At 41.4% G+C, this 14,712-nt stretch overlaps 1 protein-coding gene across 1 annotated transcript; it reads right to left on the reverse strand.

The window, feature by feature from the left end:
• Positions 1 to 10,941: 10,941 nt before the first annotated feature.
• LOC111910140 (probable receptor-like protein kinase At1g80640) lies at positions 10,942 to 13,997 on the reverse strand. Its single transcript, XM_023905925.3, has 10 exons — positions 13,657 to 13,997; positions 13,237 to 13,410; positions 12,749 to 12,999; positions 12,543 to 12,675; positions 12,395 to 12,458; positions 12,137 to 12,233; positions 11,953 to 12,055; positions 11,740 to 11,858; positions 11,567 to 11,656; positions 10,942 to 11,341 (listed from the first exon to the last, which is right to left on the reverse strand). The coding sequence occupies exons 1-10, from the start codon at positions 13,829 to 13,831 to the stop codon at positions 11,210 to 11,212; spliced, it is 1,338 nt and encodes a 445-aa protein (XP_023761693.1). The 5' UTR covers positions 13,832 to 13,997; the 3' UTR covers positions 10,942 to 11,209.
• Positions 13,998 to 14,712: the final 715 nt, after the last annotated feature.

Consider the following 14,712-nt stretch of genomic DNA (forward strand, 5'->3'; position numbering starts at 1 on the left):
GTCTTCTACTCATAACTACATGGGCCGACATTGTGGCCGTAGACCCATTCATACAATGGGAAAATCACCTGATACTGCTGAACTGCTGATGTTAATCCCTTTGACTGCTACCCGACCACTGACTCCGAACTGCTGCTCCACTAGCTCCCTGGGCTATCAATGCCAACACATTACTTAGTCTAACTGACCTTCAAAGGTCAACCAAGTCAAACCTTGCCAAAGTCAAAGTCCTGGTCAAAGTCAACCTTCCAGGTCAACCCTACTCGCCGAGTCCACTCACTGACTCGCCGAGTTCTTATGCTCAAGTCCTTCCAATCGCGACTTGACTCGCCGAGTCAGCCCCTGACTCGCCGAGTCTACAGATTCCTGAATCCTGTCCTGACCAACTCACTGAGTCCTTGCTCGACTCGCTGACTCGAGTCTTAACTCGAAGGGTTTAGGACTACGCGACCTGACTCGCCGAGTCTAGGACCACACTCGCTGAGCACAAAGCAATCTTCATCCAACTCGCCGAGTTTATGCCCATCTTCATCCGACTCGACGAGCTGTTCATCCCACTCGTCGAGTTCCTCCTCATCTTCAAGCTACTCGCCGAGTCCACTCGAAGGACTCGCCGAGTCTATTCAGTCCTTAATCCATGCAGTGACTTTTTGAGCCAAACAGGGCTTCCAACTTATAGATCCATACTTCTAAGGCCTATCCCCTATGTAAAGTGGCAAACTTTATGTGTAGATTAAGAGATCTAGGCTCAAAACACACTAAACTAGGGTTTATGGCAAACATACTTCTTCAACATACCAAGGGCTGATACTTTAGGGGATTCTAGACCAAAACAAGCATGGATCTGAGGTAGCAACCTCAGATCTGGACCTCTAACTCGAAATGGTTACATATCATACCAAAATGTACAAAACTCACACATGAGAATAGATCTAGGTGCAAAGGGAGTCCAAGCAACAGCTTATTACCTCCAATTGGTCTGAAATGTCTTCTCAATCCCGGATCTACAGTCCCTTCTTGCACCTCCAAGGCCTTTCCTCCTTCTCCAAGCTTCAAAAGCTTCACTAAGGGTAAATTTTGCTCCCAAAACGACTATGGCGGCTAGGGTTTAGTGATATGTGCTAGAGAGGCAGTAAAGGAAACCTAGGGGAGAGAATGAGACGTTTAAATAAGCTCCAAGTCCCGGATTTAGGGGTTTCCTTGCTCAGACCAGCCTCGCCGAGTCACCTTGGCCGACTCGCCGAGTTGGTCGCTTACACCTCAACCCGGATCCCGCTCGAACTCGCCGAGTCCCTCCTTGGACTCGCTGAGTCTCTCCTTAAAATTGGGGTTTTCTTTCTTTTCTTGGCTTACCAAACTTTGGGTGTTACAACTCTCCCCCACTTAAACTAAACTTCGTCCTTGAAGTTTGCTATGGCCCACTGCCTGCGATCTGCCTGCAACACCCAGCCAATTATCCCAACACTAGCTACCCTCCTTCGCTGGCCTACCGCCCGATCATTCTAACTAGCATCAATCCAGCGGATAACCATCTCGGGTCAACCCTGACCCTGAACATTCTGGAAACATAACTTACTCAGCCGATAATCCGACGGGTACTCACCGAGTACTGCACTGAACCTATAGGGGTTCACCCCTTCTTTCCTCACGCGATTCCCTTGCCTTCCCAAGGCGATGCTCCAAAAACAACTATCTCCTCAGTCACTGTGAAGATCCTATCTTCACCAATCCCTTATTCCCGCTAAATCCAGTACGGGTCATTACCGCCATTAACCACTGACACTCCTCTCTTGTCATAACTTGGTGTCGAGCACCCCTCGACTCAACTAACTGAATTCCAACATAACCCGCCTTCCCGCACTACTACTGACTGGATATTTCTGCCATTCCTCATCTGCCTTCCGGTTGAACTGAGACCACTCTGGTCCCTACCAACCTATCAATATCTGGATTACCGGCTCCCACCGGTAGCTGATCCCAACACCAACACTAGTCGCTCTCAGCGACTTCCAAAGAAACCTCGACTACCTATAATTGCTCAAACAATTCTGCCACTCAGGCACTACAAACCTGGGATCCCCGATCCCCTAACTTGACACTAAGGTCCCTACCAGGTCCCACCTGCGCTGCTAAAACTAACGGGCCTCGCCCACGGGTCCCACCCGCCTCTATCCTTCTAGTACCACTAGTCTATTCATCCTAGCTCGGGCCTCGCCCACGGGTCCCACCCAATCGTACTACTGAGCAACCCTGCTCCCAGGTCTTATCTATACTGCTAACCTCATACGGGCCTCGCCCACGGGTCTCACCCAACTATATCTTGGAGCGGCCTCTCCCAAGGTCTCACCTTGCTAGGGCTATACAGGCAACTCCCTATCATCCTCATCCATTATCCATCCTGATTCCCATCTGATCACTTGGAGATAAGGGCCTCACCCCAACTCCGCTAACGAAGCGACTAAGGAACGCTACGGCTTACCCATAGTCTTACATCACCATCCATTGCTGACTGCTAGTGAATGCTACGGCTGCCCCGTAGTCTCACATCACTTCCTACCACTGACTGTCGACACGAAGGCACCCATGTGCCATTAGCTCTCCAGATCCTCATTCTGACTCCCTCGAGTCCTACGGGTGATCCACCACCCGAATTCCCAACCATGAACTAACCATTACCATCACACGCACTAGCTGATGGGGAGTTTCCCAAACTCCCAACCCTGAAATCCTCAAACCATCAAAAGCTGAATTACTCCTTTCCTCCTCGGAGGTCGCACACTCCTTCAGGGTCTGCGTGCTCCTACCCTGGCTTACTCGGAGGATTCTCCCCCACTTCGATCCTGCTTACCCCTTACTGCTTGATACTCAAAAGAGATCCTGGTCTTTGCTACCATTGCATAATTAATCTGCTGAGGAACCCAAGCTTACCATAGCTAGGGATCTAACCAATCCATCTCTGACACTACACGATCCTGATCTAACGAGACATACTAAGTCCCTCCCAAGCATGCTACAGCTACTGCATCCTACGTAACCTTCTCCAATAGAGCACATCCCCTAACTACCATACAATTATCCAAGGTATGCAGATGGCATATAACTCGACCATAATCAACCGCACATAAATAAAATACTCATACCGATGATGATGCAGAATCATAACGACTTAATCATGCACAAATAAAAGAACTAGAAATGGAAATGGCATACCTGCAACGTCCGGCGTCGCTCGCGTCTCCAAGGTCGTCATCTGAAAAGCCCTGCTCCCTGCTGCAGGTGCCTCTACCCGGCCCTGACGGCCATCCGTGATCCTCAAATTTGCAGGGCCGGGTGCCATCACCCGTCCTGCCGAAGACAAACTGGGGCACTGGGCCGTCTTGTGGCCCCGCTGGTTGCAATGAAAGCATATCAAATCTGATCCCTGCGCGGCGGTAACGGTGCAATCCCTGCTAAAATTACTAGTCCGACCGCACTTGAAACAGCCAGAATCACCGCCGCTACCACTCCTGCACGCGCCCCCGTGCGCCCTGCCACACTTTCCGCATCGACTGCGATCCTAATGATCCCTCGATCTTGAATCCGATCCCTTGGGCCTTTTGCCCGAACCCACAGCTATCTGAACCTCATCCGACTTCCTCTTCTTCTCCATCTCGAGATCAATCTCCCTCTCCCGAGCCCTAGCAATCATGTCATCCAGCGTTTTACAGCTGGACCGGCTCACAAACTGGCGGATATCGCTCCGCAACATCTCATGATAACGGGCCTTCTTCATCTCCTCACCGGCTGCATACTGTCTCTGTAGTCTGGGTCAAATCCTGAAACTCTCGTGCCAGCTGCTGCACCTCAATCATCGGCGAAAACTCAGCCCTGAACCTGGCCGAGAAATCGCTCCAAGTCATCGCGTCCAACGCGGCATCATCCCCCAAAGTATGACCAATCTCCTCCCACCAATCCCTCGCTCTGTCCTTCAAAAGACAGGAAGCGAGTCTGACCTTGTCCCCCTCGGGACACTTGCTCGTACGAAAAGCGTTGGCTACATCAGCCAACCATCTGCTGCTAGCAATAGGGTCCCTAGCCCCATGATAATCTGGTGCCCCGTAGGCTCTGAACTCTCGAAATGTCAGAGTACGCGCTCCCATCAATTCCATCATCTCAGTACGGAAGGCTCCCAGCCTCTCATCCAAGATCTCCAATATACCCTCCTTGACCGTACCAAAGATCACAGGAGTCTGAGCTAGAATACTGCGCGTAACCTCAGCTAATATCAACTCTCTCATCCGCTCCTCGAGCTGCTCGGTCCCTAAACCCGAGCCCGATCCCTCTCCGGCGCCTGAACCGCCTGCTGGTCTCTCTCACAATGTCACCATGCTGAAAATATACCACAACCGCTATCAGAATACTCATCACCGATGTGAGACCAAACATACCCTACCAGGTTCCTGGTCTTGTCTCGGCCCTTCCCGAATCGAGTACGGATCCTCTGCTTTCAGTAGTACGGGCCCATACTACCTTCCATATCTATCCGTACTTTCCTCAGGAATTGTTTTGACTCCACTAAACCCCTTAACCACTACTACTGCTCCCAGCACTATCTCATCCTAGGCTTACCCTAGGGAAACCTCTGACTCAACACAAAACAGTCCTCGGCTACTGAAGGTCTCCTTGTGATGCCAATTAGCCATCACCTGGATACCATCACATGCAACGAGGCTCAGATAATCCTTCAAGTAAAAGACTCGTCCCTACAACGGTTGGACTCAGACGAGAGCTGCACAATAGGACCAAATCCAGCACTCTGAGATTATTCAACCCTGATTGCATGTGACGTGTTGTATCCACCTAATGGATAACTCCCATCACTCAGAATCCCACAATACATAGAGCAAGCAGCATTCGAACAAGGGAAAATCTAACCATAACATACTCAAGCAATCATACCCACATAGCAAGAATATGAACTAGCATGCAACACAAGTCATAAACTCAGGCATAACCTAAACAGGCTATCCTACTACTGTCTAATCAGCACTATCATGCAGCTCAAAAGCACAAATACAGGCACATAAGGCATCATCCCTAGATCCTTAGTCCTACTCTAGCACACTGTTCTACTAACTGATAATCATAACATAGACTTGTATGGGTATTTTGGGGTACTTACTTGAGCTCGGTTGATTGCATGCACCACACCTCTTTTCTCTTTTCAAAGTTCTTTTCTTTTTCTGGATTCTTCTTGTTTTTCTAAAAATGTTTTTCGTTCTCAAAACTCTTTTTACAAAACTGTCTTTTAGCTTTTGAAAACTTGTTATCCGACCCCTCAGTTTGAGTTCAGGCACACCCGAGAGTATGCCCGAATCCCTCAAACCAAGGCTCTGATACCAACTTGAAACGAACCAAAAATTTCTTTTAATAAAACATTACTTTAGACAAAGTCATCATTCCGAAACATAATTTGAGTATAAGTTTTCAAACACATGTTCATTATCAGAGTAAACATTCCCAGGCTGACTACTCTATGGTGTGTGCCATGCGATCACCCTGAGCTCCTCCCTCCGCTACCGGAAGTACCTGAAAACCAAAACTGAAAACCGTAAGCACGAAGCTTAGTGAGTTCCCCATCTTACCACATACCATGCATAACCACATACTGCATATACTGGGCCACGCCCGCTATCCGGGACCTCGTCCCCTACTTCGGGCCTCGTCCGCTACAACGGACCCGCCGCTCCAGGCCCCGCCTGGCTTCGAGCCCCGCTCGGATACAGATCTGCTTCACTTAGGCCTCGCCCCCTACTACGGGCCTCGCCCGCTACAACTGCCCCGCCGCTCCAGGCCCCGCCTGGCTTCGAGCCCCGCTCGGATACAGATCTGCTTCACTTAGGCCTCGAGGGCCCGCCCACTAACATATACTAGCAAATACATATATCACATAACAACACATAAGCTAAACCTATACTAACAACTCTTGCTCTAAGGCCTCGCCTATCCCCGGGCCCCACCCGTGTCCTGCTACTAATGAGTCATGGAACCTCGTCCATACTCCTGCTGATAGTGAGATACGGGCCCCGCCCGTCCTCCCTCCTTTCCTAACTTGGGCCTCGCCCCTGGACTGCTGCTACTGAGATGTGGAACACCATCCACACTCTGCTATTGGTGAGATACGGGACCTCGCCCCCACTCACCTCCCTACCAGGCACATACAAGTATCACACAGACAACAAGTATAAACTACCACATAAACCACTCCTTGGGCACCCGCCCTCTATCATCGGACCTTGTCCGAATATCATACTAGCATACTGTGCCTAGGGCTAACCCCCGGGTCTCCTACTCATAACTACATGGGCCGGCATTGTGGCCGTAGACCCATTCATACAAAGGGAAACTCACCTGATACTGCTGATGTTAATCCCTTTGACCGCTACCCGACCACTGACTCCGAACTGCTGCTCCACTAGCTCCCCGAGCTATCAATGCCAACACATTACTTAGTCTAATTGACCTTCAAAGGTCAACCAAGTCAACCCTTGCCAAAGTCAAAGTCCTAGTCAAAGTCAACCTTCCAGGTCAACCCTACTCGCCGAGTTCTTATGATCAAGTCCTTCCAATCGCGACTTGACTCGCCGAGTCAGCCCCTGACTCGCCGAGTCTACAGATTCCTGAATCCTGTCCTGACCAACTCACTGAGTCCTTGCTCGACTCGCTGACTCGAGTTTTAACTCGAAGGGTTTGGGACTACGCGACCTGACTCGCCGAGTCTAGGAACATACTCACCGAGCACAAAGCAATCTTCATCCAACTCGCCGAGTAGTTCATCCAACTCGCCGAGTTGTTCATCCAACTCGCCGAGTTTATGCCCATCTTCATCCGACTCGACGAGCTGTTCATCCCACTCGTCGAGTTCCTCCTCATCTTCAAGCTACTCGCCGAGTCCACTCGAAGGACTCGCCGAGTCTATTTAGTCCTTAATCCATGCAGTGACTTTTCGAGCCAAACAGGGCTTCCAACTTATAGATCGATACTTCTAAGGCCTATCCCCTACGTAAAGTGGCAAACTTTACGTGTAGATTAAGAGATCTAGGCTCAAAACACACTAAACTAGGGTTTATGGAAAACATACTTCTTCAACATACCAAGGGCTGATACTTTAGGGGATTCTAGACCAAAACAAGCATGGATCTGAGGTAGCAACCTCAGATCTGGACCTCTAACTCGAAATAGTTACATATCATACCAAAATGTACAAAACTCACACATGAGAATAGATCTAGGTGCAAAGGGAGTCCAAGCAACAGCTTATTACCTCCAATTGGTCTGAAATGTCTTCTTAATCCCGGATCTACAGTCCCTTCTTGCACCTCCAAGGCCTTTCCTCCTTCTCCAAGCTTCAAAAGCTTCACTAAGGGTAAATTTTGCTCCCAAAACGATTATGGCGGCTAGGGTTTAGTGATATGTGCTAGAGAGGCAGTAAAGGAAACCTAGGGGAGAGAATGAGACGTTTAAATAAGCTCCAAGTCCCGGATTTAGGGTTTTCCTTGCTCAGACCAGACTCGCCGAGTCACCTTGGCCGACTCGCCGAGTTGGTCGCTTACACCTCAACCCGGATCCCGCTCGGACTCGCCGAATCCCTCCTTGGACTCGCCGAGTCTCTCCTTAAAATTGGGGTTTTCTTTGTTTTCTTGGCTTACCAAACTTTGGGTGTTACAACCATAGGCTACCCCCATGGTCTTTCATATAGTTTTCAAGGGCTAACCCATGGTCTTCCATGCAAGTATCACAAAGACAACTAGCATCCTACATAGTATAGTAAGAAGACTCACCTCACAGACATAGTCAACAACTAACAGTTCTCACAGCCAATAAACGAGCGTTATACACCTCCTAATAAACCACACAAGGTAAACCTTAGTTCACCTTTTAAAACTAGCTAATTGACCAAAAGTCAACAGTCAAAGTCCAAGTCAACTCTAGATGGTCACCACGTCGTGGCCATCTTTAGCCACGTCATGGTCGCTTCTCAACAAAATAATCGAACCCCAGTTACCACTTTGTGGTGAGCAGGCACTCACAACTTAATGGATTAAGCTCTCAACTTATTAAGCCACTCCATTTCAACTTTCCAGAAAGCTTCCTAAGGTCTAACACAACATAAAAATCGATGCTATTCAGACATGAATGTCCTATCCAAATCTAGCACTCAAACTAGGTCGAAAATGGAGAAATGTGACCTAAAACTCATACAAAGTTCATAAACCAAATCCAACTCTTAGATCCAGAAGATATAATGCTCATGGGACTTAGAAAGACCATAAAGTTGCTAACTTTATTCCATCCATTCACTTTAACGAAAACCATGGACCAAAAACTCATAAAGTGACCTAATATTAGATCTAAGGATTTAATGAGCAAAGTGAAGACTTTTTACCTCCAAATGATTAGAAATGAAGTGAAGATATGAGATCCAAGCTGTAATCAAGTGTGCTATCACAAAGATGAGATCCTTCTTCCTTCAACCTTCACAACGTGACTTCACACTCAAAACACACACAAAAGGCTAGGGTTTGTGTGAGGGTTCATTCTCAAAGAATGGAGGCTGCCAAATAAGGCAACCCTAGAAGTTAGTGCCCTCAAATAGGGCACCAATCCCGAAAATTAGGGTTTATCCCAAAATGGTTGCCAAGCCGTGACATTTCATAGATGCGCACTTCCTCAATAATGGATGATACGTTGTGGCCCCATAAGTGACATGTTGTGGCCATAGTAAAAATCCATAAAATGTTGTAATTAACTCATGAAAAGAATACCTAAAAGATGGATATTACACCAATGCTAGATTAATATTTTTTTGTTTTTCAAAAAGTTGAAAATCTCTGATATATAATGATGGGTTGTGGGATAATGATGACTTATGTGTCTAGATTGAGATTTCGGGTAACGGTGATGGATCATACATTCCCTACTGAATAATTTTAGTAAGAATGATTGAAACATAGGTCCACACAAGTAACCATTGGACATTTGTATATATATTGAAACTCAATATAACGAGATAATATAGAGCTCAAACAACCCTAAAAGAATAATTTTTTGTATCAATATAATGAGATAATGATATACAAAATTATTATTTTTTTGGGTTTGTTAGGGATCTATATTATTTCATTAGATTGAATTTCCTCGGAATATGATATATAATTACAATTTTCCATCGGTTACCTATGTGGACCTATGTTTAAATTATCAATCAACATTAACCATTTCTTCATAATTGTTTGTTGATTAATCAATGTCATACGAAGGACCATGAGCAACTTTCTTACATTTATGCTTATCGTCAACCTCATATACAAGTCCATTGTAAGCAATTTGTGTTGCATACCGTGTGTCTAAAGGACTAAATGTCATAGGTAATAAATTACACATTTGGTTATTTTAGGCACCGTATAACCCATTCCATTTACATTGAAACGATTTTCTGTTGGAAGTCGATTTGTAGTGGGTGATGTAGATTGGTATGTAAGTAATCAGTTAACACCATTTTAAAACATGATTCCCAACAAACAATTGCATTGTATTTAGAGACATTTTAGTAACCATATTAACAAAATATTTTAAATCATTGTCATTAATTAATAATTTGCATAACAACGTTGACATAGAAAAGCAAAACATATTTGATTGGTCTATAATTTGGACCTGAAAGCCACCATGTTAACCAACCCCCAAAATTGATATCTTAGGTTAAATTCACACAATATCATGTGTAATTTGGTGCCATATGCTAGATAACGTCGTTCATTCGCTCGTATTGTCCTCCATGACAAAAAGCTACACGGAATATATGGTTATATAAACTCATTTTCAATAATAAAATGATGGATTGAGATAGAAAATAAGAAGAATAAAACTCTAAACCCATGAAAAGATCAAAATAAATCTTTGAATTTAGTTGTCTGAAATCTCAATCTGGAATATACGTACAAGGAGTCAATATGGGATGTACCTAACCTTTACCTTTGACATGTGATATGCCAAAAGACTTTTATACAATGTTGTAAAAATCAGTTTTTTTAGTTGAATTGTTATGGTGACCGATTCGTAGTTCTAACCAATTTTTTTCTACTTTCCTACACACATAGATATCCATAAGTTTAAACATTAAAAATACATATAAATACAAGTTGAAGATCAATTCAAATACACTAAAAACATACAACTAAAAGTTTATATCAATCCATATACATCAAAAATAAAATAGAGTATAATACGGAAACAAAATATAGTTTTAGATAAATATAAACATGCTAAAAAAACTTTAAAACATTTATCATATGTTTTTAATCAAAGAATTCTAAATAAATGTGAAAAAAAAAAAAAAAAAAAAAAAAAACCAAAGTAGTTTTGAAATTGATTCATATCCATGTGTTTTTTTTTTAATTTAACCGATTCAACTGGATTTTCGTAAAAAACTGCTGGTTCATTTCGATTCTGAAATAGACATAAAATTGGTTCTAGTTGAACCGTTCCTTTTTCCGGTACCCAGTCCAACCGGTTTGACCGGCCAATTCAAACTGGTTTTTAAAACATTGATTTAATATCACATCCCACTAATTTGCTTGCCAGTCCATACAAAATTGAATAGTCCGGAATGGGACCCTCCAAAATTTGTGGCCATTTTTTCAAACCTAGTAACTTTTGGTCCCTTTCATAAAAGTTATTACGTTGGGAGAGACTTAATAAAGATGTTTTTTGTCAAAAATAAATTAGTGGGTCATTGACATTGCAATACAAATAAATTGAAGATGCTCTTGTAGCTTGAGCTCGACTCGTGATATGATTCAAGCTCATTTCAAGATAGATAACTCCCAAAATGCCGACTTGTTCGCAGTCCTACAAACAACTATCAATGCACAAAATACAACATCGTAAACAAGAAAAGAGTGTTAAAGATGACTACATTTTCCATATCAATTCATGTGAAGTTCCTAATTAAATTCATGTGACCAACAACCAACTACAAGTCACAAAATAAGGATGTTTTGCTATACTGATACATTAAATGTTGATCTCATGTACACTGTACTAAAAGTACACCCATACATGCATAACAACATTTAGGACCCAACAAGGATTAGCTTAACAACTCACCTAACTAAACTTACATCCTAACATCAACAATCTATACACACACACACACAGATCAAATTAATCAAGATTCGGTAACTCTTAATGACCCTCCAAGCTCAACAGGTACAAGTGGGATGAACGAATGCAAGACATCTGTTATCAATGGCCTGTAACTTGGTTCCGGTTGTACACATAGCACAGCCACAGCAGCAACCTTTACAATAAACAAACACGAAGAAAAAAAAATCTTAATTTAAACTGATAAATGAGGACCTTTACGTCTTTTGCACAGTCAGGAGACTAAAAACAAATCTATGTCCCACCTTTTTTGGTGGGACAAAAGATTACAACTTTTGTCTTGTCGACATTAGTCTCGGTCCTAGTGTACAGTGTAGGGCAAATACAGTACAGTCTGTTCGAAAAGAAAGATTATACTAACTTGATACAAGTGCTTCAAGTCCATTGTATCTCTAATCACGGGATCAACAATGTTAGGAAGCTTTGATCTGTCGGTTAGCTGAGGCATTGCCTGATGAATAAATTCAAACTTTAAAATTTTACAAGATTAAATTGTTTAAGATATAAATATGGTTGATTGATTATATTGCTTACCCATGTGACGATAGATTGGCATTGAGATGGAGACATTTTCTCCACGGGTTTTCTCCCTATTAAAAGCTCGAGAAGGACAACTCCAAAAGCGTATACATCACTTTTATCGGTAAGTTTACCTGTAAAATTTCAGTAATAAATTATAATCACTACATTTAAAAAAAAAAAAAAAATTATGTTCATCAATTGAAAAATGAAGTGCTTATTGCATACCATCTAAGAGGTATTCGGGAGCTACGTAACCTAATGTTCCCGAAAGCTTTATGTTGTTCTTCCCCTGAACCCCACCAGTAATCGCGAGCCCAAAATCAGAAAGCTGAATCCAGTAAATGAAGCGAAGAGTCTCAGATTTCTATTATATCATATGGTTCTAAAGATTCAGAATTAGGGTTCTTACTTTAGCATTGTAGTTGGAACCTAGAAGAATGTTGGACGATTTCAAATCTCTATGAATCACAGGCGGAGTACATCGCTCGTGAAGATACTCTAGTCCTCTATTCGATCAAAATCAATAATCAAGATTCAATAATTTGACATGATCCAAGAAGAAAACGGGTAAATCAGTGATCAAACACAACCCATATCGACCCAATTTTGGATTAATTGGTCAAAATTGAAACCTTTAATAAAGATAAGCCAAAGTCAACGGAAATACCTCGCAATATCAAGCGCAATTTTCATTCGGTGTTGCCAGCTTAAACCACTTCCATGAGAGGGCCCTAAGTAATTTAAAAAAAAAAAAAAGTAATAATCAATAAAAGTGATGAAAAATATAATAAGACACAAAATGATAGAAAAATTACCATGCAAATGGGATTCTAATGAACCATTATGCATCATCTCGTAGACCAAAAACCTTGTCTCATCATGTATGCAATAACCCAAAAGATTAACAATGTTTTGATGCTGAATTCGGCTTAAACAATTGATCTCATTCTGCAAACAAAACAAAGAACTGGTAAATTGCTACAATTTATACAAGTAAATCTTTTTTTTTTTTTAAAGTTACCTCAAATGCTCTTTGTGAATCTGGTCCTCCGCCATGGATTCTTTTAACAGCTGCAAGAAAATGATCATTGAAACAAGCTTTGTACACACTCCCAAATGCACCATGGCCTATGATGTTGTCTTCATGAAAATTGTTTGTTGCAGACACTAACCATTCGTATTCTATAACAGTCGCAGATCCCTTTTTACCAGCCATTCTCAAAGGGTTGAATTTATCCAAAATTGGACCCAATGATAGCCCTTTTGAAGCATCTACAAATTTGATCAAGATTAAAAGTGTTCATAATGTTGGGTGTATTTGATGTGCCTTTTGAAAGTAATCATCTCGATAATAAGTTTCTAAGTATTTGGTTGACTTTTAATTATTGGGGCAAATAATCAATTCTGGATTTATATTGTATGAAATGATAACCCCGATATTATAAAATGAAAAGCGTATTCAAATACCCTTTAGTAAAGGAAAAAAGAAAAAAGAAAAAAAAGAGATACCTAGGCTTTGTTGGGCTTTCTGGGTATTGGAGGTTTTTGAGACTTTTAACCTGTAGATCCAGAAACATGATATGAACAGCAAAATTGCAGCAAGAAGAGTTGAAGCAACAATGAGTGCTACAAGAATCTTCTTGTTCAAATCTTCATGGTGCACCACTCTGATTTCAGATACACCTGTATTTCGCAAGGACCCCGATCAACAATTTGTAAACCAAAACCGCCATAAGTATCCGTTTTGCTTTGTTAAAGAAAGTAAATAAGAATATATTATCAAGAGTTCTCAGTGAGTCGTTTCATCAAACAGATAAACTGCATTGAACTTGGAACTGAAGCTTAACACTTGACCCATTTAAAACATGTCCAAAATTGCGAAAATGCATGTTTTCAGCAATTAAAAATGATGAGGGGTTTGTAAGTTACCTGGAGATCGAGCTTCGTTTTCGGTGGATATTTGAGAAAAAGGAGGTTTTTTCTCGCTCGGAAGAACAGGGTCAGCCATGGAGGATAGAGGTGGGTCGGTGGTGAAAGCATCAACTGGGAGTGTAAAAGAGCATAAAACCAAAATGGGTATAATGAAAACAAGATTCATATCCATTTTGATGCAGAAAGATTTGTTTAGAAGAGAAGGGGGAGACAAGAGAAGCCAAGGGAAGCTAAGATCGGAAGATATACCCAAATTTCATGTGTTTTGTCTTTCATGGTTTCATGCTTTGAATTTCGAAACTCTCTCTCTCTCTCTCTCTCTCTCTCTCTCTCTCATTATTTGACATAGATATGAATGAAAATAGCCAGACATTACTCAGTTTATTTTTTTAAGTTTAATATAATTTAATGTTCGATAGTATATTTTAATGGTAAATTTATATTTTATATATATATATATATATATATATATATATATATATATATATATATATATATATATAGAAAAACTAATGTTCAAATAACAAATTAGTAATAATAAATTATAAAATGAAAAGCATATTAAAAATGTTTTAAGATCATAAAAATGGTTTATTATAATTTATAAATTAGTTTATAAATTATTTTTTGATAAATTAATTATAAATTATTTTTTTCAGCTATCACGTCAATAACTAATTTTAGAGTTTCTTATTAATTTGGTTCTCTCTACATATCTTTCTATATTTATAACTTAGATGAATGGTGATTAAAATATTCTAAGTTTTTTAATTATTTGGTCTAACAAAAATATTATTATTCATTTTTAAAATCATACAAATTGGATTTTAATTATTTAATTATTATTCAGCTATCCTTAACTTTATTGATAATTTAATTAGTGGATTTTTAAGATCAATTAGATAATAGCATAAGCATGTTGCAAACAACTTTTACTTTGGTGTTGTCATATATTAGGTTTATATAAATCCAATGATCTTTTTAATTTTATATAATATACATTAGTTTTGAGATTCATTTATCAAATGGATTAATTTAAAAAAAAAAGTTAAA

This window comes from Lactuca sativa, chromosome 1 (genome assembly GCF_002870075.4).
Source record: "Lactuca sativa cultivar Salinas chromosome 1, Lsat_Salinas_v11, whole genome shotgun sequence".
Classification (NCBI taxonomy): Eukaryota; Viridiplantae; Streptophyta; class Magnoliopsida; order Asterales; family Asteraceae; genus Lactuca; species Lactuca sativa.